The 25204-nt window shown below is 39.9% G+C and overlaps 1 protein-coding gene across 2 annotated transcripts in view; it reads left to right on the forward strand.

Annotated features, from left to right (window-relative positions):
* Positions 1–23920: 23920 nt before the first annotated feature.
* LOC139311479 (complement component C6-like) overlaps positions 23921–25204 on the forward strand; it is a 39983-nt gene continuing 38699 nt past the window's right edge. For both annotated transcript variants that reach the window (XM_070935917.1, XM_070935918.1), the window contains exons 1-2: positions 23921–24091; positions 24863–25019. In XM_070935917.1, coding sequence (XP_070792018.1) covers positions 23946–24091; positions 24863–25019 — 303 coding nt within the window. In that variant the 5' untranslated portion in view covers positions 23921–23945. The remainder of the gene's footprint in view (positions 24092–24862; positions 25020–25204) is intronic.

The following is a 25204-nucleotide window of genomic DNA, read 5'->3' on the forward strand; positions in this document are numbered from 1 at the left end:
CTTCTCTGACCTGTTTGTACCATTTTGAAAAGCTCTACAAAGTTATTACAAGTTTTTTTTTAAAAAAAAAATTCCCACCAACGTTTCCTCAGAGAAGCATTTTTGGTTTTGTTTTGTTCTCTGGTTCCGTTCTTGTGTCTTTAACGGAAGCCTGGCACAGAAATGTTGTCATTGATGATTTTTATCTCCAGCTCCGTTCCATGCTAGGCACAGATAACACCTGCTTTATTTCCAGTTGCCCATCTCCAGACAAAGGCACCACAAGAGCTGATTTCTCCCCACCCTTTCTTCCTTTCTGTCCAGAAAATATACAAATAAACAGGCCTGTTTCATGTATTGCAATCATAAAAAGATGCATCAAATCATTCCCATCATTTGTTTCAGCTTTTGCTTCTTAGCTCTGTCAGACCTCTAGAAATCCATTCAAAGAGATGGCAGCAAGGCATTAAGAATGTCCTTTGTGTCTTTGCTGCCATGCAGGGCTGTCCAGACCTTTCTGTCTGGACAAATTTTACAGTCAATTTTACTGCATTTTTAATGTGCCATAAAGTCAAAAGAGATTTTGTAAATGGCAAATGGGAACCCTCTCCTTTTTCAGAGAGAAAGAGAGAAAGCTAGAAGGAACTCAAATTGCCTGTAATTTTCCAAGTCCTTTTCTCCCACTTCTACAGTGGGTACCAAATGTTCAGCGGTCGGATTCAAATAATTTAACAACCAGTTCTCTGCCCTAATGACCAGCTGGGTAGGCGTGGCTCGTTGGTCATGTGACTGTGTTGGTGTGGCCAACTCGATGTCACTCACTGTTACAATGTAATAAGAGTTAACCAGAGAGGCAGTTTCTGTAAGCAAGGCAATAAAGGTTAGGCTAGAAACAACACCAGAACGTTTCCTTACTGCCTTCCCTACAGGATTAGCCCTGTAAAGTGGAAAAAAACCAAAATAAGATTTCTTCCAACAACCGGTTCTCCGAACTGCTTAGAAAGTTAACAACCGGTTTTCCCGAATGGGTGCAAACTGGCTGAATCCCACCACTGCAAATGTTCTACAGGTCAGAAAAGGCAAAGAGAGCCATCAACAAAGGCAGGGGCCACAATGGGTTCCTAATTTTCTCCCACTGGAATAATTATCCTTTAAATGTTGGTGCTACAGAAGTGAGGGTTTCTTGGGAGTGTCTATCAGAAACCACAGAGATACATTTATACCAGGGGTATCCCAACTTTACAACTCTAAGACCTGTGGACTTCAGCTCCCAGAATTCCCCAGCCATGGCTGGCTAGGGATTTCTGGGATTTGAAGTCACAGATCTTAAAGTTGCTAAGATTGGACACTCCTGGTTTTTACGTTCTTCTCAAGAGGCAAAACTAAGGGGCTGTTTTTCTGGGCTGCTGTGCTGGCACATGATGGATTTCCATGTCTAGCATCTGCCCCTGCTTAATTTCAAGCACTGTTCTAGTAAATCCTCATAGTGGAGTAGTAAAGTAACTGGGCTAGGACTGAACCCCTTTCAACATGAGGACTCTTTAGCTTGTGATTCTCTGTCAGGCCAATCTATCTCACCTCATTCATCTTTTGGGGGGGAAACGAAAGCACCGTGGATGCTTTGCTGTTGTTGTTAGTTGCGAAGTTATATCTAATGCCATCGCAACCCCATGGACAATGTTCCTCCAGGCCTTCCTGTCCTCTACCATCCTCTGGAGTCCATTTAAACTCACACCTACTGCTTCAGTGACTCCATCCAGCCACCTCATTCTCTGACGTCCCCTTCTTCTTTTGCCCTCAATCTTTCCCAGCATTAGGCTCTTCTCCAGTGAGTCCTTCCTTCTCATTAGGTGGCCAAAGTATTTGAGTTTCATCTTCAGGATCTGGCCTTCTAAAGAGCAGTCAGGGTTGATCTCCTCTAGAACTGACCTGTTTGATCGCCTTGCAGGGGATGCTTAACTCCCCCAAATAAGACCAAATATTAATGTTTTTATCATAATAAAACAGTAATAACTTCTACAAAAGTCCCAACAAAGGTGGCTCAGTGGCTAAGACACTGAGCTTGTCGATCAGAAAGGTCGGCAGTCCAGCGGTTCGAATCCCTAGTATAGGTCTCCTGCATGAGCAGGGGGTTGGACTAGATAACCTCCATGGTTCCTTCCAACTCTGTTATTGTTATTATTATTATTAGTAATAGTAGTAGTAGGTAGAGTGGAAACTTGGCTGCACCAGGAATGCGGTACTTGGGAAGGAAACTGTATTGGGTTTATCAAGCATACAGATAGTCCTCAACTTACAATCACAATTGAGCCCTACATTGATGTTGCTAAGTGATTTGTGAAGTGATTTTTGTCCCACTTTACGACCTTTCTTGCCACAGTTGTTAAGTGAATCATTGCAGTTAAGTTAGCAACATGGTTGTTAAGTGAATCTGGCGTCCCTATTGACTCTGCTTGTCAGAAGGTCATATGACCCCGGGACACTGATCATGTGGCCATGGGGATGCTGCAATGGTCGTAAGTGTGAAAAACGGTTGTAAGTCACTTTTTTTCAGTGCTGTTGTAACTTTGAACTGTTGTAAATTGAGGACTACCTGTAAACGAGCGAGCTTGAGTCAATATTGCAGAAATAGAGAACAGGGAAAATGCTTTGCTTTGCACATTGCTTGCAACTGACTGGCTCAGGATTCAGAAATATACGTCATACTGGTTTTTCCATTAACTGTCATGCAAAAATTAATTAACACAATGAAAACACAATCATTCAATCAATGCAATTAAAATTAATGCAAAACCCCATTCTGCTAAATTATTTATTATTTAATCAAATATTTCACTAAATATTCATAGTAAAATCAATAACAAGGTAATCTAATTGAAAGATAATTGAGATACTTGCCTGTGCCATCCTGAATCTAAAGGTACATTAGAAACCGCTCAACTTTTTCCTCCTTTTTCTTTGGCAGGAAAAAATGGCTTTCTGAATAATTAGTAAGCTGGCGCTCCCTAGTGGCAAAGCTTTCTTTAAATAATGAAAATGAATTTTGGACACAAACAACATCGATCCAGATATATTACAGTAATAGATAGTTTTCTGTGTAAGTGATAATTTTTATATATTTAAACATTTCTGAATTTTAAATACAGCATAAGCCTCAAAAGACATCAGGTACTGGCTGTCAGGTTATTTACCGTCTTTGATCTTTTAACTTATGTTACAGACATTTCTGGGGATAAGCAATCTGAAAGATTAATCTATAGACATACAGATAGTTCTTGATTTACCACCAGGGGTGGGTTCTACTTACCTTTACTACCGGTTCACAGCGGGGCTGCGTTTTGATGACATCGGGGTCAGTGGGCGGAGCCTCCCACCAGTTTTACTACCGGTTCTATAGAACCTGTGCAAACCAGGGGCAACCCACCACTGCTTACAACTGTTTGTTTAACAATGGTTAGAAGTTGGAATGGCCTCGGAAAAAGTGACTTACAGCCTGGTCCTCTCAGTTACAACTGTCTCACCATCCTCAAGGTAAACCGCTCCAAACTCGATTGCAGAAAATACGACTTCAGCAACAGAGTGGTCAACGCCTGGAATGCTCTACCCCAGTGGTCCCCAACCCCCGGTCCGCGGACCGGTGCCGGGCCGTGGAGTACCTGGCACCGGGCTGCGCAGCGGCCGGGGGCCATGATCGATGCAGCGGCCGGGGGCCATGATCTTTTGCAGGGCGCGCGCGCGCCGCTTTTCCTTTCCATTGCACGGGCTTGGCTGGCGGACCTGCCGCGGCTACAGCCGCCGCCGCTGCTTTCGGGGGGTCGCAACTCGCTCCCTGTTGCCCTGCTCTGCCTCCGCCGCCCCCTGCGGGGGGTCCGGTAAATTCGGCGAGCCGAGAGCGGTGCCGCCTTGGCCCTTGAGTGCGCGCGCGCGCGCTGGAAAGAAGCGCGTTTGCCTTACAGCCAAAAGGCTGCCTGGGGTAAGTTCTATTGGCCGGGGGCGCGAGAGGAGAGGGGCAAGCACCCCCCCCGCTTCTCTCCCACCGACCCACCTCCCTTTTCCCCCTTGCAGCTTTGGAATCTTGACCTTGTTTCTTGCATCTGAGGCACCCGCGGCAAGACGGAGTCGCTGGGGGTGCCCCTTTAGAAGTACGGGGATGGGAAAAGGCGGACCCCGCTGCTTGCTGCTGCCGCTGCTTGGCCGACCCCGGCGGCGCTGTGTTTGTTTTCTAGCGGGGGGTTGAGAGAGAGAGAGAGAAAATCTGCCCTTTAACTTTGCGTGCGGTCTTGTGGGTATCTTTTCTCCAGAAGTCCCGTAAGAGCCACTTGCTTTCAGGGGGACAACAAGGGAGGGGAGAGTAGGCTGAGTCTGTCTCCAGGGACTTTCAGCTGACGCTTGGAAGAGTTTTCAGGGCATTTTGAACGCTGGGGAGACCAGGTGAAGCAGAGAGGTTGTGGGGGGGACGGCGTCTGGAGTGAGTGCAGAATAATTAGTGCTTCTTTAACGTTGAGCCTCCAGTCCTGCGCCACCCTTGTTATAACTTGAAGCATGAAACGTGCTTTTTTTTTAAAAGGTAAATCCGCTGAAACATTTTGACTTCAGAGAAGGCGATGCTTTCCCTACCGTTTACAAAAGTCAACTGAACTGACAGGGCTGATGGGCTGCTACTGAGCTCCACCATATCTGACCACAAGGTAGTACAAGGCAGGCCACGTGACACAACAGCTCTGCCTCTTTAACACCACGCTTCAAAACAATCTGATATATAAACAATCAATGTGTTGTCGCGAACAACGCCCCCCAGCCCTGCGCGCGCTCAGCGGGCCACGGTAAAATTATCAAAGGCTGATTGGTCCATGGCGATAAAAAGGTTGGGGACCACTGCTCTACCCGACTCTGTTTTACATCCTCAAACCCTCACATCTTCAACGTTAAATTGTCTACCATGGACCTCACCCCATTCCTAAGAGGTCCGTAAAGGGGGCGTGCATAAGCGCACCAGCGTGCCTACCATCCCTATCCTACTGTCCCCATTTATTTGTGTCAATTTCCTTCGTTCATGTCCATGTTCATATTCATACCTGCTATCTTGTACATGTTTGACAAACTAATAAATAAATAAATAAATAAATCCCCATGATCATGTGATCATGAAATCACAATTATGACACTTGGCAACTGACTCTTATGATTGCAGATCTTGTGATCATGTGATCACCATTTTCAATCTTCCCAACAGCTTCCAACAAACAAAATCAATTGGGGAGGTCACATTTGCTTAACCACTGTGTGATTCGCATAACGACCAGGTGATTTGTTAGCAACCACAATAAAATGGTTGTAAAATTGGGTAAGTCACATGATGGCTTGATTAACAACCACATTGCTTAACAACTGAAATTCCAGTTCCAGTTATGGTCATTTATCAATGACTATCTGTATCAGATTAGTACTGCAAAAAATTGGATAACCTATACACAGCCATCAGCGGTAATGTTTTATATGTCTGTGCTGTTACTTGTATTTTTGCAAGACAGATCTAATAGCCCTACTAATCTTCTTTACAGTGCTACCTATGTAGAATTAATAAAAATGAATTTGGTAAATTGTTACAACGGGATCAAGTTTAGGAACCCTTTCCTAGAGACATTTTTCTTGTTGTTTCTAGACTAGTAGAGATAATCATTATTTAAAGTATCTTTCTCTGAAAGAACATTTCACTCAACAAGTCACAACAATATGGACAACTTTTTACTTTATCTTTTATCAGTTTTTTAAAATTAATTTTACAATAGTAAAATAGAAAAGAATGTTCTTCAAAATTGAAGAAATTTTGTCTTTTATCATTTTTTAAAAAATTAATTTTAAGATAATAAAATAGAAATGGACTTCCTTCAAAATTGAAGCAAATCCCATCTACTCAAAGATGTCTTTAAAGGATCTATTGTTTTGCCCCCTTCCTGATAGGATTATTTTTTCTATTTCATTTTTAAGTGTACATCTGAAGTAACCCGAATCTGTGGAACATGGGGAAACAGAGTCACTTTTGAAATGCTTAAATGAGAATTACCGTATTTTTCAGAGTATAAGATGCACCTTTTCCCCCCTAAAAGGGGGTGAAAATTTAAGTGCGTTTTATACACCGAATGTAGCCCCGCCCACCCACTGGCCCCCACCTTTGGCCTCTGCCTCCCAGCAATTTACCTCCTTGCAGCAAGCAGCAAGAAGAAACAGCTTCAGCACAGCCTAATTAGCACAAGTTGATTGTCCCTTGGATTGGCCTTCCAACTCTCAGCTCTTTTGCGTGGGCCTCTGCTACTTGCTGCAAGGAGGTAAATTGTTGGGAGCAGATTTTTTTTTCTTGTGCTAATCAAGCTATGCTGAAAATGAAAATGAAAGTAAAGCAGACTGTTTGCTGTTTGCTGCAATGAGGCAAAATTGCTGGGAGGTAGAAGCAGATTTCTTTTTCTTGTTTTCCTCACCAAAAAAGGTAGGTGCGTTTTATAATCCGGAGCGTTTTACACTCTGAAAAATAGGGTACTTTTCTTCTCTGGCACTAAACCTATTTTCTTACAGGTGGACTCCAAATTTTTCTTTGACCCTTCCTTCTACATACACCTCCCAAATCTCTCCTCAGTTCCTGTAGCCTTTCGTAAAATAGAGAAGACGTACACGGTGGTGGGATTCAAGTAATTTAACAACCGGTTCTCTGTCCTAATGATTTCTTCCCCCAACAACCAATTTGCCAAACTGCTCAGAAAGTTAACAACCGGTTCTCCTGAAGTGGTGCGAACTGGCTGAATCCCACCACTGGACGTACCCTTCATCACCATACTTTGATTGGCATTTCTAGCATCCAGGCATTGCAATGCCTCAGTCGGGGACAAGTGAACAGGTGTCTTTATTCAGTGGAGAGGACAAAATGCAGACTGGGTAGAGTTGCCTCAGACTTATTAATAGAGCCAGTGTTGTCTAAACAGGGAGCGTGAAATTGAAATAAAATGCTAAATGAAATGGTGATAAAAATCCTGGGTTTACAGTCCAAGATTGCAGACTGCCCACCTCTGCTACAAATGAAATAATACATAATATAAATATCTAATACGTATTTGGTACATATTCAGTTAGAAGAATATGATTGCATCTCTAAATTGAATTGGTTTTCGAACTAGGAAGTCAGTTTGAATTTTTGAATGGAATTAGATGCCTCTAAAGATATTCAGAGAAATAGCTATCTTGCCATACACCAAACAAGCTAAATGGAAATTTTATGACATATGGACGATCCAAGGCTGAAGAAGATGTCTATAAATAGCTTTAGGAAAAGAACTTTAAAGGTAAGATTTGTCTGAACTATAGATACACAATTATGGATCTCCAGATGTTGTTGAATTACAACATCATTAATAGCTATTTATCATTAATGACATATTGTCATTCCCTGATAGTATGGTTTTCTGTGGATTGAGATTTTGTCTTTAAAAACAAATGAGTTCACCTCAATGTTAATAGCCCTACTATATTTTATTTTAGTCAAATTCTGTCAAGGAACGCCATGTAACATATATGATCTTCCCTAGTCCAACAGATCTTCAGAACAATCTTTACAGATCATAGGTTGGCAAGATGATATTTCTTCTCCTTCTCCTTCTCCTTCTCCTTCTCCTTCTCCTTCTCCTTCTCCTTCTCCTTCTCCTTCTCCTTCTCCTTCTCCTTCTCCTCCATTGCATTAAATTGATGTCAAGAAAAAGCACAGAAAAATACTAAACTGCTCAAATAACCCTGAAATCACATAAGCAAAGATAGTTTTTTCCCCTCTGAATTTAAAATCTTGGCTTTTGCTTAGTTGCTATAGCAGGTTGCCACAGTAACAGCCATTATTAAAACCCATTAAACTATTTATTAGGAATAGGGCAGAGGGGGTGAAGGTTGGGAAGAGGTGGAAAGCAGTCTAAAAAGGTAAAGATTATACAATTAAGGTAACACAATTCTGAGGATACTATTCCCCAATGTGTTTCAAAGGTCCAAGTTATACATTCTTCAGTGATGGGTTTCAAAATTTTTTACTACCGGTTCTGTGGCCGTGGCTTGGTGGCCGTGGCTTGGTGGCCATGGCAGGGGAAGGATACTGTAAAATCTCCATTTCCTCCCCACTCCAGGGGAAGGTTACTGCAAAATCCCCATTTCCTCTCAGCTGGGACTCGGGAGGCAGAGAATAGATGGGGGCGGAGCCAGTCAGAGGTGGTATTTACCGGTTCTCCAAACTACTCAAAATTTCAGCTACCAGTTCTCCAGAACTGGTCAGAACCTGCTGAAACCCACCTCTGACATTCTTCAATAACACAGCTTTGTCGTGCCTTGAGGTGGCACTATGCATTCCTGCCCTGCCTGTAGAGGGCAAAGACTGTGGTTGACAATGGCGTAGCATTGCTCAAATGTGACTGCAATTGACTTACAACCATAGTTGTTAAGCAAAGCAGTTATTAACCAAGGCATCATGTGACCACAGCTTGTGATTTTACTGCCAGTATCTCCATTCACTTTACTTGTTAAACAGTGACTGTGAAGTGTGGAAGTGGCAGTCACATGAGCATGGCATGCTGTAATGGTGATAAATAATTGCTGGTGTGAGATACCTGAATCTCAATCATGTAATCTTGGGGTTGCCTCAATGAGTGTAAGGACTGCTTGTAAATTTACTTTTTCAATGCCACTGTAACAACTTTGAAAAGTTGTTAAACAGGTTAGTTGTTTAATGAAGACTGTATAACTATTGTCAAAGCATCTTGTGGGAATGAGATGTCATATTAAATGATAATATAGTCCATTTGTTTGGCCATAACATTGCCAAACATTGTTATACTTCATAAATCCAGTTGATTAGAAGTCTATGACCCACTGGTTAAAGACTGTAGGAAGGTTCAATGTGAATCCAGCACATATATCCTTAAAAAAGTACTTTTAAAAGAGTAGGTGAATTCTAGCTCAGTTTTAGATCCCCTACCTAGCATGAAAAAGTTCACTCATTGGCCCTGTTTATACAATATTAATTGTAATGGATTAATGGATTAAGGGAGGTTGCCCTGTAATAAGATATCTGTAATGCTGCCAGTGTAAGGAGGTGTTTATATAGGAAAGCAGATGACTGGGCTACCCTTGTCATCAAACATGGTCATTATTTTTTAACACAGGGATGTCAAACTCAAAGCCCGGGGACCGAATTCGGCCTGTGGGGTGCTAAAATCTGGCCCGCGGGGCCTCTCTGGAAACAGCGAAGGACTGGCCTGCAGTGACTCTGCCAATGAAAATGGAGCTCGGGAGGGCTGCGTGAGGCCCTCTCGAGCTCCGTTTTCACTGGAAGAAGGTTACAGGAGGCTGTCGCAGCCAAAACGAAGCTCGGGAGCCTGTTTTCGCTGGCAGAGTGGTGCTTGGGCCACCACAGGCGCCTCAGACATGAGTGACATTGATCTGGCCATGCCCCCCTGCCCACGCCCCCCCAGCCCTCCCAAGGACAAACACAACCCTGATGCGGCCCTCATTGAAGTTGAGTTTGATACCCCTGTTTTAACATGTTCATTTAGGAGATCAGTTGCAGAAGAGAGAGATCTTAGAACTTTCTAAATCTATATTTATGAGAACTACTAAGACTTACCAGTACGAAGCCAAAAAGAGCAGCTAAAGTTTCCTGTGCTTAAGTTTTGACTTGATATACCTGGAACAGTTTTTTAAATATATATATATATATTTGTAAGTGCTGGGGGGAAAATAGCAATCACAAATATTTTAATATAATTTGCAAATTAAGGGAAGACATCATTCCAGTCTATTTTACATTATGATTCCACCATGATTGCTATTTCCAGTTTTGGATACTGGCAGTGTTCCTACAACATAGATTACTCAACATAGCTAACCATAGTTTACTCCACTGTGGGTTTCAGAATAAAACCAGCTACCTAGATTTGCATAACAACACACTGAGCCAGAAACATGCCAATCTCATATTTATCTAGCAGGTTGTGAAAACTCAGTTTTTATGAAGCATGTAAACAAAGAGATCACATCAAGGATGTGGAAAGTAAATCTTGTGTGAAGAGACCAAGGAATTGTATAGGTTCAATCTTGAAAGGAAACAATGAGGAACCGGGAAGTAATAGCACTTTTCAAACATCAGAAAGAATGTAGGAATCAAAAAGCCCATTGTCCCAGAATGTAGGACACATAATAATAGTCATGAGTTGCAAAAAGGAAGATTCCCACCCACCCCCAAACATTAGGAAAACTTGCTCCATCAGGAAAAAGTTTGACAGCAGAGCCAATTACATAAAGCTCAAAGCTCAAACTGCCCAAGGAGCTGCTGATCCAGTTCTACAGAGGAATTATTGAGTCTGTCATCTACACCTCTATAACTGTCTGGTTTGATTCTACAACCCAACAAGACAGACACAGACTTCAGAGGATAATTAGAACTGCAGCAAAAACAATTTCTACTAACCTGCCTTCCATTGAGGACCTGTATACTGCACGAGTCAAAAAGAGGGCTGTGAAAATATTTACGGACCCCTCACATCCTGGACATAAACTGTTTCAACTCCTACCCTCAAAACGATGCTATAGAGCACTGCACACCAGAACAACTAGACACAAGGACAGTTTTTTCCCGAACGCCATCACTCTGCTAAACAAATAATTTCCTCAACACTGTCAAACTATTTACTAAGTCTGCATTACTATTACTATTAATCTTCTCATCGTTCCCATCACCCATCTCTTCCCACTTATGACTGTATGACTGTAACCTTGTTGCTGGTATCCTTAAGATTTATATTTACTGTTTCCTTATGACTATCATTAAGTGTTGTACCTTATGATTCTTGACGAATGTATCTTTTCTTTTATGTACACCGAGAGCGTATGCACCAAGACAAATTCCTTGTGTATCCAATCACACTTGGCCAATAAAGAATTCTATTCTATTCTATTCTATTCTATTCTATTCTATTCTATTCTATTCTATTCTATTCTATTCTATTCTATTCTATTCTATTCTATTTGCAGGTGATGATCTCACCTTTACCGCATGTTTTAAGCAGTAGATGGACAGCTGTTGATTAATTTAGATTCCAGTAAAGGAGAATATTTGTAAGAAAACAACCATAGCTCAGAGAACACCAATATAAGTATATTTATACTTATATGTTTATACTTATACATGTTTGATAACATGTAAATAAATAAATGAATAAATAAATAAATAAAATAAAAATAAAAATAAATAAATAAGGATCCCTGATTTAAATTCCTCCATGAAACAGAAAGTTGTATCTGAAATATATAAATAGTCTGTTCAAGTACCATGATTGTATGATTCTATGAAACTACCCATAATCTATAGGAATAATTAATTTAGAATTATTCCCGCTCCCTCTTCAGTTAGATACTGTGAGGATATTGAATTCTTAGAAAAGCACTTGGAATTTTCCCCCTCCTCCTTAAATGAACTGGGAATGCTGATTACTAAAGCTAATAACTCTCTAAATGCCTGTGATATTTAAAAATCATTAAAATGTCTAAGTTGTGTCTGGAATGAATTTGTTCCTACTGTTGAAATACAATTAAAGTCATACTGAGAACATTTATTAACTGCAGAGCAGTGAGTATTTAGATATCAGTAGCAACAAGATTGTTTTTCCAATGGAGACTCCAATTTTCTTATTTTTTTATTAATGCTTTATTCAGACATTTCATTTTACAAATCAGTCTATAAGAATAGAATATCTTTTTAACATTTACATAAAAGCAATGAAAGTAACTCAGAACTTCCACTTAACTAATCTTGAATATGCCTATGAATCTAGAAGAATAGTTTTTCATGGCACTGCTTATAGAGATGTCAAGATTTTGAAATAATGCTGAAAGGTGTAACAGCTTTTCAAGAAATAGAGCTGAAGTAGAAACCAAGGAACAGAATTCCATAATACAAATTGCTCAGCTTTAGAAACACTCACATTTTATGTACTGAGAAGGCATAATGAAGAACAAATGATGGAATTATGATTAAGTCCATGTAATTTTTTTCACACTCTTCATTACAGAGAACATTAACATTTCATACTTTTTATGTATGAAGTAATAACATATATGTATGTAATCCCAGAACATCTATTCATAAACACCAATAAACAAAGATCATCAATTAGTCATAGACTGCTATTAGTGAATTAGTTGTAGGAGATGATCAGACTGAGTTTGAGGAGGGGTCAAATGTGTCATAAGTCATGAGTCCCTTCGTGCCTGGAGATCTAAGTCCAGCCCATTTTGAATTCCCATGATTCTTATTCCTGTGGCCAATTTGCTTTGGCAGTTAGTAGATCAGATTCTTGTAGAGAACTTAACCTTGCAATAAACCTTTATGTCCACTTGAACTGCCTGGATCTCCTGATTTCCCTGGTGCTTGAAATTAGGCTTCCTTTCATTGCATGTTTTTTTGTCTACAATAATCTGTCAGCAAAAAGAGGTGTTTTTAAAAAAATCACTCTTGGTGCCGTTATCATAGATTCATAGGCAATCTTCTAGCATAGTTCCCTGCCCAGTGCAGAAATCTTTGTACCATTCCAGATAAATGGGTCTCCAACTTTTGCTTGAAAATTTCCAATGATGGAGCACTCAAGACTCCAGGATGCAAACTGTCCAACTGTTTCACTGTTTGAATCCCAGCTTTGGTTGAAGCGACAATGATGTCCTTTGCATCATTACCTCACTGAATAAATGAGATCATGATGCTTATGATATCTCATCTCTTATAATCCTCAGCATAAAAATACAAATAAAATAGAGGTGGTATTCTGACCAGTTCTGGAGAACCGGTAGTGAAAATTTTGAGTAGTTCGGAGAACCGGTAAATACCACCTCTGACTGACCCCGCCCCCGCCCCCATCTATTCTCTGCCTCCTGAATCCCAGCTGATCGGGAGGAAATGGGGATTTTGCAGTAACCTTCCCTTGGAGTGGGGAGGGAATGGAGATTTTACAGTATCCTTCCCCTGCCACAGCCACCAAGCCATGTCATGCCCACCAAGCCGCGCCTACAGAACCAGTAGTAAAATAATTTGAATCCCACCCCTGAAATACAAGTGCCTGGGAAAAAGTTGTACCGAGAAACTTATACATTTATACTTATACATTGTACATTTATCTGATTGTAACTAATGGGGTACAGTTGACATTTTCCTGCTCTAGCAAAGTTATAATGTTAAAATTATTTTATCCTGAGGGTCTCTATGCTTAAATGGTTAGTAGTTAAATAGGAGGCAATGTGATGATTCTATGGTTTCACTGTAGCAACCATAAGAAGCTTTGCAAATAGCTATTATTATTACTTTTTTTATTTTTTTCAAAAAGGGGCGGCCAAAATGCTTAAAAACAAAGCACTTCCTTCCAAATTCCTGAAGATTGATTTCAATTGGACATAATTCTACTACCGGATTACATGCTTAGTTACAGTTTAATTGATTGTAAACAAAACCTTTGAATTTCCTCTGATGGTTTGAGATCAACACAGCTTTAGCTGGCACCGAGTCTTTTTCAAGTAGCTGCATTGGGTGAATTATTGTATTCAGACTATACTTCAACCCAAATACAAAAGGTAAGTTTTAATACATTCATCTATACAACTATGATGATTAAAGACATCTGTGGCATTTATTATGTTTCTTCTAAAAGAGCGGATCACCTAAACACCAAGAACGTATTTGATAAGAAAGATTAGACTTTGACAGATGTGGCATACTAATTTCAAAGCTGAGAAAGAATTGAGAAAAGTTGTAATAATCATGTAACTAGTACTATAACTCCCTCTTCCTTTCCCTCTGCGTCCCCCTTGTCTCTCTGTCTCTGTCTCTGTCTCTGTCTCTGTCTCTGTCTCTGTCTCTGTCTCTGTCTCTGTCTCTTTCTGTCTGTCTGTCTCTCTCTCTCTCTCTCTGTCTCTGTCTCTCTCTCTGTCTCTCATGTACATATCTCGCAAACAGACATGCACATACTTAGAAGTATGGCACATTTGGCCTCTGGAAATTGTTTAGCTACTATGATGCTTCAAATCTGATTTTGCTCCCCATTGAAGATACTGGAAAGCAATACATAATAATAATGCTTTCTTCTTTTTAATGGATGTATGTGAAGGAATGATGGTTTCTTAAAAAGGAAGGAAGTCTGACCAGTTTTAGGGGATTTTTTTCCTTGCATAAATACCAAAAGTATTTATGCAAGCAATCTGTCCATAAAGTGACACCATCTATTGTGGAATCCAATGAACAATAAGTGAAACAATAACCTGTTGAATAGCCAGCAGCCAATAACATGTACTTTCAAGTCTTGTAAAATCTTAATCTTGATTCTTGGCTTCCTCTTAAAGGTCATCTAAAGTTGTTTATTTGTGTCTGCTACTCATTTAGTATCTTCTGTTCAATAATTATTGGATTAATTTGAAATAAGAAATTAAGCTTTGGAAAATGTTAATTATTACCTTTGCAGTTCTTCCTAACCCAAACAATTTAATTTTTTTTTTCCATTTTAGGATATCTATCATTACATTATTCCAAGTCTGCAAATAATTATTCTTAAATGAATCTTTGTTTCATTTTGTTAAATAAATTATCTGATATTTAATCTCTGTTTCATGTTTAGAATACTAAAATATGAATTAGGTGTATTTATCACAAATAAAAGGCTTGCAACTTTTCAATAGGAGGTTCATATTCCCTAATATTTTGGGGAAGAGAATTAAAAATAATAACATATTTTACACATTGTTACACAATAATAACATACTTTAAACAAATTGACCTATATCTGAAAAATTTTAAGAAAATTCACATGCTGGGCCTGTCTAGAAATTCTGAAATGGTAAAAGCATGTTGCTTCCCCACACTTGTTTTTCTTTTCCTTCTGCATTTTGTATGAAAATGGCATAAATTGCAGATATAACCCCAGGCAGGAATCCAGTCATATGAATGTATGTCAAGGGAAAAATAGTTTGTAATTTTGGTTGTTATTGTTGTCTTCACAATCGGTGCCAGTCACAAAAACAGCACTAAACAGTGGTTCATGATGGAAACGAAATGCACATTAGCTAAAGCAGAAAACCTTGATCGTTGAACTTTCTTCTGAAGCAAATACCTCATCCTTCACCATGTCCTCAGCTCCCACAAGCTTGATCAATGTTCTTTTTGCTTCTAACAAAGCAAATAGAAGCTGGAAAATTCCAGCAATACAGCAATCACAATCACTCTTCCGCATTACACAGTCAAAAATTATTTGATTAATGTATTCCAATAAAGTTAATCCTTGAGTTTGTAACTGAGAGCTATCAGCCACGAATCTCTCCCCTTCCTTCCCCCCTTCCTTCTTCCCCCCCTTCTGGTCTTCTCTGATATAAAAAAATGGACAAAGGGAGAAGTTTTTGTCAGCATCCTGTCTATCCAGATATCCTGACTACTAAAAAGGAAAAAGAAGTCATTAGGTTTGCAGATGGATATCAATTTTTTATATAATAAATTATTATAGTAAAGCTATGGATCTGAACTATAGCAGTGGTGGGTTTCAAAATTTTTTACTACCGGTTCTGTAGGTGTGGCTTGGTGGATGTGGCATGGCTTGGTGGGCGTGGCATGGTGGGCGTGGCAGGGGAAGGATACTGTCAAATCTCCATTCCCACCCCACTCCAGGGGAAGATTACTGCAAAACCCCCATTTTTTCCCGATCGGCTGGGACTTGGGAGGCAGAATAGATGGGGGCAGGGCCAGTCAGAATTTTTACTACCGGTTCTCTGAACTACTCAAAATTTCCACTACCAGTTCTCCAGAACTGGTCAGAGCCTGCTGAAACCCACCTCTGAACTACAGGCCTGTCAATCAGTTCTGCCTTGTGATATATGACTCATTGTCCCTCCTGCCCTCTGCATTTACTTTCCCATCTATTCCAGTTCATGAAAGTGTTTCCAATATTCACCCTCTCAATGGCTAAGAAGATGTGGAACAGGAAGAGCCTTAAGTATCTATTGAGCAGCTACTTGTTCAGCTCTTCAGATCCAATTTGTGCCACCAGAAACATCATTTTTCAAAGACCGTACTCCTTCAACTGTGCTAATGCCATTCTCCAGTAAAAAGAGAAGTGGGAAATTGCACATAGTAACATAAAATGCACACAAGCATGGTTATATATAATTTTTTTTATTGAAAAAGTTTTTCAAATACAGATTTTTCCCCCATTTTCCCCCCCTCCACCCTAACCCCCCCTCAGCCTCCCCTCCCCCCCATGGCTTCTCCAAAATAAAATCCAAATTAACATCAAATTATATAATACTTTACCATCCTTTTACACCACCCCCCATGTGCTAACCATTTCTTTCTAACATTATTATTATATCCCCCCTATACTATACTATACATTTCAAAACAACCTTCAGCTATAAAACTATATAATAAATCCTGATTTAGCATTTATTCAACTCATAGCCTACCCATTTCCTCCACCTCCAGACATATATCTCTTAATTCAAATCTTTTGCATATATTTATATCTAAACATAACATCCCTTTTCCTAAACTAAACAATCAATAACCTATCTCCACCCATTTTCCTACAGGTCTAACATACATAATATTTTTAATATCTTTGCTCTTCTGCCCACACCACACCACTAAAAGATATTTCCATATATAAATAAAATCCTCAAATGACTTTAAATTTGTAATCCATATAATATCTTCTGTAATGTCTTTCAACTGGATTATTAATTCCATCACCCATGTTAGGGTAATATCAGGTTCAGCCTCCAACAGTATATTCAGTATCTTCAATTACCATCTGCCCCCATCAATAATAAGTATTTTCATATATAAAAAACCACCCGAGTGACTTTATATTTATATTCCATGTAGTATCTTCTGTAGCGTCATTTATCTAGATTGTTAATTCCAACCACCACATTGGGGTAACAACCAGATCTTCTGCATGCCCCAATCCCATAGATCTCTTGCCACATAACTCAACATATACGTAATCCATTTTTCAAAAAGTCCAAGATAGAAAGTTCTGATCCACTCAATCAAAGGCCACCTTCCACATCCCAAAAGCACCAGCATTGCAGAGATCTGTTATTCTTCTCAAAATAATATAAGTCAATAATTTGCCTCAATTATATTTTTATGTATCAGCCTTCTATAAATCCTGCTTATTATATTTAATCGTTTCTTAAGTAACTGGCATTAGACTGTTGTTTAGTTTAAAATTTTTTAGTTTTGTAGGACCTGCTTCTTCTTTTCTTGGCCTTTTGTGGTTTAGATCTCCATCCTAGTTGCCTTTCTAGAACTTGCATATCAGCTGATTGATTTCCATGCTGGTCTGTAACTTGATAAGACATCACATTAAAATCCAAAGCCGCCTCTCTTGTATTTATAGGTAATCCAGCTATAACCTCTGAAGGAGAATCCAAAAGCGGCTCATCCAAAAGGGCCTCTGTAACTTGTTGTTTTTCCATTGCCTCCATCGCCATCTGCTTAACCTGAGTTTCAATCTCTTGTTCATTTTACTTTTCTTTATTCCCCTCCTGTATTCCTAACACTAATGGATCCATTTTAAAAACCTTATGGTAAAATTCTTCCGCTTTTTCAACAGTATTTAATTGATATCTTTCTCCTTGATATCTCAATATTATACCAACTGGAGCATCCCACCTAAATGGGATGTTTTGTTTCTTTAGCTCAGTCACCAAAAATCCAAAGTCCTTTCTATCTTTTAACATCTTGGACGGCAGCTCTTTATATATCCAAATCCTTCCGTTCCTTTCCAAAGTGGAGTTAAAAGACTTTTGCACAATATCATTTCTTATTACTCTTATCAGTAAAATAAATCACCACATCTCTAAGCAACTGCCTTTGCTTTGCAACCCAAGAGTTCACTCTGTAGACCTTATCAATCCTGCAGGATACCTCTTCAGGACTAACCTTTAAAATCCCAGCCAGAACTTCAGCAGACATCTTTCTCAAATCATCTCTGTTATTTTCCTGTATTCCCCTCATTCTGACCGCAAATTCCATGGACCTGTATTGCATCATTATGACTTCTTTTTCAATCCTTTGTTTTATATTGTCTGCATTGTAACAAGCATGGTTATATTAATAAGCTAGCTGGGTGCCCATGCTTTGCTACGAAACTATGTGCTCGGGCTTGATAAATTGACACTTACAGCCTGAAACTTTTTTTTATTAGATAATTTTTTTTAATTTTTTTAAAACAAAAAAAAAATCATAAAACACATCTTTTCAAAACGAAGCTTTTGCACTGGTCACAAATTAAAACAAATCATTAACAAATCTTATTTTCAATTAACACAACTCAATATTTTACACAAATATTTCCCTCAAATCTATCTATATAACTATGCCATTATCCCCAAAAACCCGTTACTTAAATCTTAAATCCTAACCAATTATCAATTCATTTTTCTCTTTCATTTGCTTAGATGGATATTTTAACAATATAAATCAAACAATTATATTAAACAGATTAAATATTCATTAATTATTTAATTATTATTAAACCTATCTTATGCAGTTTATCTTAACTATCACTCTCAACATACACCTCTTCATTTTAATTATCTCACCTCTTTTTATTATCTTTGATGTTAAACCAATCATTTCTATTTCTTGACTGTTAATCACAGCATAACCCTTTGTTTTGGCTGTTGAATATAGCATATTTTTATTTTTTGGCCATTACCGAGCATATTAATTTTGTTTTTTGGGCGTTACACAGCATCTTCAAGTTTGTTTGGCTGTTGAACACAGGATCTCTATTTTTGTTATTTGGCCATTACATGGCATATTAAGTTTCGTTTTGGCTGATACCCATCATGACCATTTGTTTGGCTGTTCAATACAGCATATTATAGCTTTTTGGCTGTTAAATACAGCATATTCATAGTTGGTTTACCGATCTCTACTTAAACCTTTCTTTGTTGTTTCCCTCCATCTATGCACTGCTTTTCATTTAATCATATTTTTCTTTATCCTTTTTCATAGCATGCATAACATTTTAACCTTGAGACATGGTTCTTGCTTAAAACATATTTTTAAGTATATTTTTAAATTCCTTTTAACATTTTCAATTAATCATATTCACCCTTGTTCTTTACCTTAACATGTTACCATTAAAACATAGTTCTTGCATTAAACATATTTTTACATGTATTAATTTCATTTAACATTCTTAATTTCTATAAAAACCTTCCTTTAATTTATTACAATCATCTTTATTTTATTTTAATTTTTAATCACATTATCTTCATTTCCTCATCTACAAACATAAATTTCCTTCCATTTTCCAAGTTTTTAATTTTATTCTCCCTAAATCCAATTAAATCTCTTTTCATATTTTTATTCCAGATATAATGTATCAAATATCTTTCTTTTGAGGCTGTGCTTAATCCTTCTTCTATTCCTGCGCCAACATTCAAATTATTATTTGTTCAACTGTAGGAGTTCCATTGTAGATTCCTTTTCTTTTCACCAAAGTCCAGCTGCTTGCAGTCAGGAAAGAAAAATCCTCCTCCACAGTTCAGCATTTTTTTTCCTGTAGAACTCAAAGTTCTCATAACAAAGGGGGGTTACAATGTTCCTCTTTATGCCAGATGGTGTCTCTCTATAGTCCACATTTCCCATTAGTCATGCAAGACTCCATTTTATTTCTTCTTATATAACCATCCACTTCATTTTCTTCTTTTAGTTAAAAAAATATCAAATCTTTTTTTTCCTTAGTCCAATTCAAATTTTTAAAGTATTTAGTCCTTTTACCATATCTCTAAATTAAGTCTCTTAGTTCTTGTTCCAAAATTAGTTGTTTCTTGGATCTTTATTCTTTAAAGTTACAGTTTAATAAAGTCCCTTTATTATTAGCTGCTGTTTTAGGCTAGGAGTCTTCTAGGTACTAATATAGCTCCAAACATTGTTACAAGCCTGGGCTGTTGTCACTCACCCAGCTTCAAAAGACTCCGTTTTACTTTGCTTACCTCCAGCACTTTTCTTACCCGGTTGTCCCAGCTTCATGGCAGTCTCCATGGCTGCCGCCCCCCGCCGCCGACTCACAGAGGGTTCCCTCTGACCTCCGAGGAACTTGCCTGTTCCTCTCGGTCTTCCGAGGCATCCCTCTTCTTCCCCCATCCCTGCAGGACCGCAGACCCATCGGCAGCGGTTCAGCAGCCGGGGCTTTCACAAGGCTCATCAGAGCCCACTATTTCCCCGACTGTCTCACCGCAACGTCAACCAGAAGTCAACACTTACAGCCTGTAACTTAATGTAGAATGTGTAACTCCATAGCATCAGAGTGTGTTAATATAATGCAACTGGCAGTTGGAACAGAGGGGGAGGGGGAGTAGAATGTCCCAGCCTGCAGCATCCATTGGTATTCATCTGGCTATTCATCAGCATCCATCGGTATTCATCTGGTTTGTGAGAGAGTTGAGGGGTGTTTGGAAACTCAAACAGTATTTGCTGTGTGAGCAAGAAGGAGACAGGAAGGAGGCTGGGAATGGCTTAGCTCAAGTGTTCTGTAGTAAAGCTGCTTGTTGCTGTGAAAGTAAAACTGAAACTGAAAGTCCTCTCCTCTGCTTGTGTTTTGCACTTGGAACGGATTTCTTTTGAGGTGGGGAGGGGGAGTAGAGCTCCTTATTATCATAGTGTGTTAATAATAATATAGGAAATACTAATGCTCTGATGGTCATTTTGAAAAAATCCTTTCATAGTGAGCACCTAGAAGCCAAAAGGAACATACGTGGCAAATTTCAAATATATAGGCTTTACGGTTCTGGAGATTTTGTGATTAATGCGTGAGTGGTTTTCGCTTTTATATATACAGATACAACTTGCAAACATGCTTTATACTGGGCAAATTTGCTTGTAAGAAAATGGGTCTTCTAGGCAAAAGTGAATATAATACATGGATATGTAAAAAAAAAAATAGACAACACTGATGTGGCAAAAGAACACTAAAACTCTCATTGTCATGTCCTTTAACTGCGTGAAATGGCAACAATTTTTTAACCAAGGTACTTCAAATAGAATTTGTCCAAAATCCAGGACCCATTTTATTCCCAAGGGAATAAAATTTGGGATCATTGTGGCTTCAGTGCTACTGGCTGCTGCTGTATTGCTGTGTGCTGTTGTGTTCATGTGATTATCATCTTCAATATTCTGTGAAGTTTCCCAGCCAGTCTCAATCCCTCACTCCTTCCCCCACTCACCTAGCAGCAGTCACTCACCTGCCTACTGGAAAGAGAAGGGAAGGGAGAAAGAAAGAAAGAATAAAGAAAGAAAGGAAGGATGGGAGGATGGGAGGGAAAAACAGAGAGGAAGGAACTCCTGTGTACTCTTCTGGCCTCTGCTATTCTCCTGCATGCCTTCCCTGACCAGTGTGAGACCTCTTGTGTGCTCCTGTGCACTCTCAGACACTCTTCTCAACCCAACCCACTCTTCCACACCTCCCATACTCCCATGCAACCTTCAGGCATTCTTCTTAACCCATGCTGTTATCTCCTCCCCATCCTGTTGTGGCCCACCAGCGGCCAGTGTAGTTGGCAGCAGATTCGGACAGTGATGAGGTTGGGGAGGAACATGGGCCAGTCCTGGAATCTGGGGAAGCCTCTGGTGAGGGCTCTGTGTCAGAGACAGAGAGGGGGCCAGGGCCAGATGCCAGTTATCAGCTGCCTTCAGAGTCAGACATCAGTGAGGCAGATGAACAGATGGAGCCTATTCCCAGTGTGCACATGCAGAGTTGCCAGACGAAGGGAACAGCTAAAGAACAAGGGTCAACTTGGGAGTAAGGCCACAGGTGGATGATGAATGGCCCCTCCCAGAGGGAATAAAAGAGGAGCGAAAGGGGAGTGGAGTTTGCAGGAGACAATTAGTTCACCTAATTGGTTTGTGATTCTCTGATACTCTTTGCCAAGTTTTGAAGATATCGGCCTGGCAGCTCTCCAAGCCAGATAAGGTCTGTGACTGTATATTCTCCCTTGAAAGACTTTGCTGAAGGTGAATGAGAGGAATTTACTGTTTGTTTAATAAAAGGGGTTTTGTTGGGACCAGGATTTTGCTTCGTGCTTTTTGGGAAGCCTAGGTCAGAACACACCCCATGGGCCTATTATGCTCTCAGGGTCTGACTCTGCTCCAGGTACTTACTTGCCCCCGCCCCCAGAAATTCCTCCTGGGATCTCTGCACCTCACCAGTGTGTGACGCATGATCAAGCAGCAAAATGCTGAACTCACTAGCAAGGTTTGACCACAGCTGTGAATCCTTAGCAAAGAGTGCATTTACGTTCCCACAGGAACAATTGGCCTCTTGGTAGAAGCAACTGTGGAATCTGGCTTCTCCATTGTGACACTTGGAATCTAGTTATTTACAACCCGTTTGTTGACTAATAACAACCTCATCTCTCCCTTGATCTGGCATCGTAAATCTTTGGCTTGGCTTTGGACTGCTCAATTTGGAAACATGCCTTGGTCAGCTAATCAATGATAAATTGATTTTTCCTGCCACTTATTGTTGGGATTTGCAGAAGCAAGTCTTCCCTTCAATGCTCTGAATGCCTAGGACAGGGGTCGGTAATCTTAAACACTCAAAGAGCCATTTGGACCTGTTTCCCACAGAAAAGAAAACACCGGGAGCCACAAAACCCTTCTCATGCCTGACTATTTGCTGAGCAGCCACAAAACTGGCATACGTAGTTGAATTAAACGTTCTGTTTTCTTCTGAAACTTTTCTTTCCTTGGATTTCTCTATGGTTGGCCTACCGGTGTTGAAAAGCTCAATAAATTGCATGCCGGTGGGTGTCACACATTGGCGGTTGTGACTCATATTTTGAGTGACAGGAAGCCACAGCAGAGGGATGAAAGAGCCACATGCGGCTCCAGAGCTGCGGGTTGCTGACCCCTGGCCTAGGAACTGTGTCTGGCTTCTGAAGGGCTGCTAAAAGAAGTCAGGATAAGAAAGCAGCCTATTTGACCAATGCAGCATCTCTTACACACACCTGTGACCCTCACTCACCCTTCTTGACCCACATGGTCCCCCTGCATACTCTACCCATACCACACAACACTCTTTGTGCACCTTCTTGAGCTTTGCCACCACCTGCATGGTCTCCCCAATCCACGTGGCATTCCTAGAATACACTCATAGACCCTTCCCAATCCACATGGCAATCTCATGCACCCCATATAATATTCCTGACAATGCAACCCCTTGCTCCCTCCCCTCCCCAATAGCTGCCACTTAACTGCCTGATCACCTTGTACTTGCAGTCTCCTGCTGGCTTCCCCATTGACTTGCTCCCTGCAGACTTCCAACAAGCAAACTAAATGGGGAAGGAAGGAAGGAAGGAAGGAAGGAAGGAAGGAAGGAAGGAAGGAAGGAAGGAAGGAAGGAAGGAAGGAAGGAAAATTTCTAATGCTTCCTTTTAGCTTCCCACAAGGAAACTCAATGGAAAAGCTAGCAGGAATTTAGAAGTCATTCCCATTCCCACTGTGTTTTTGCCCATCTGTTTCTGTTTCTGTTTCTCTGATTATGTAAGGAAATATCTCTGAAATGGGGTACAGGTTGACTGGTTGAATTTAAACTGAGAACCTGGAATACTAAAGTCCCCCTCTGATGGTTTCCTCTCAGAAATTTAGAGTGCTTTGATAACTCCTTTGTGGCTAAAAATGCTTTTAGTGCCTTGGAATTGTCCTGATGCTTGTGCTCAATGAGTCAGCAGTTTTACTATGATTTCATTCCACAGTTATCACAGCTGGACGCAGTGCAGCTCCTTGCAATGCATGTTGCAGTACATTAGTTCTTCAGCTGCCGCAGTATTAAAACAGATATCAAACTGTTCTTTATTTGTCTGCACTTGTAGGCTTCATTGACTTCTTCAGGCTGGTAGTCATGAACAAAGCATATAATTGGCTGTTCCTCATCTTACTGCTGGCTGCAATTGAGAATAACGAAGGATGCTACTGCAACCATTATCCCTGGACTGCCTGGTCTGGCTGTTCAAAAACCTGTAATTATGGGACTCAGAATAGATATAGGTAAGTGGGAAATATCATGATGATCGCAGAACTGATACATTATTATCATTCAATCATCTTAAAAGGATATAACTTTGACTCTTCCCTACTTGATTGCCTTCAAAAGTTGGATCAAAGCTACTTATCTCAGTTGAGAAAGATGGGTATTGCAATACAACACATCCAAGGAGAAGCCTGTTGTCAGGTCCCCAAACCCAAAACATATGTGGTGATTCTTTGAAGCTCAATTATTTATTGTTCCACATCTATAACCAGAACCTGAGCCTGGTTGGAGCCTGAGTGGCATAGGAGGCTAATGCCTCCTAAGGCAGCATTTAACATCCAGCTGCCTGTAATTACTGCGAGTTCAATTCTTACCAGGCTCAAGGTCGACTCAGCCTTCCATCCTTTCTAAGGTGGGTAAATTGAGGACCCAGTTTGTGGGGGCAATAAGCTGACTTTGTATAAATATACAAAAGTATGAAGGCTATTGCTTAATGCATTGTAAGCCGCCCTGAGTCTCCGGAGAAGGGTGGCATATAAATCAAATTAAAAAAACAAAACAAAAAAACCTTGTTGAACTGAAGCACTTTGCTATCTGCACGTGGTAAATATTAAAGATTGAATGCTTTTCAGTGTCTTGATGTTCTGGATCATCTAACTGCACCCTGAACTATAGTCATGCTTTGTCCTTTTCAGCATGTAGAATCCATGAATCTTAATTTCCTTGGCTTAACACATCCTTCTGGTCAACACAAAGCTTTTCTTTCTTTTTTTTTTTTTTAATTCTAGGCAAATTGAAGTGGATGATTATTACCAAAAAAACTTCTGTGCACAAATTTGCACCACCCAGGAATCCAGAGCCTGTAACCAGCAGACGTGTCCAATCAACTGCCGGCTTGGAGACTTTGGTCCCTGGTCAGAATGTGATCCATGTGTTAAAAAACAAGTAAGTAAAGTCTAAGTTGGAAAAGATATAGATAGATGTAGAGAGTAAGGAGGTTGATCTTGAGGGAGATATGCAGGAATCATTGCTTAGGCAAAAAGGAACTCAGTATTTGTTTAAGTTCAGAAGAGCGAGATAACATCTGAAAGCAGCTCAGCAGATGCCTACCTAATTTAGTGGAGTATAAA

This window comes from Pituophis catenifer, unplaced genomic scaffold (assembly GCF_029215685.1).
Source record: "Pituophis catenifer annectens isolate HBS135680 unplaced genomic scaffold, rPitCat1.0.hap2 SCAF_2, whole genome shotgun sequence".
Lineage (NCBI taxonomy): Eukaryota > Metazoa > Chordata > Lepidosauria > Squamata > Colubridae > Pituophis > Pituophis catenifer.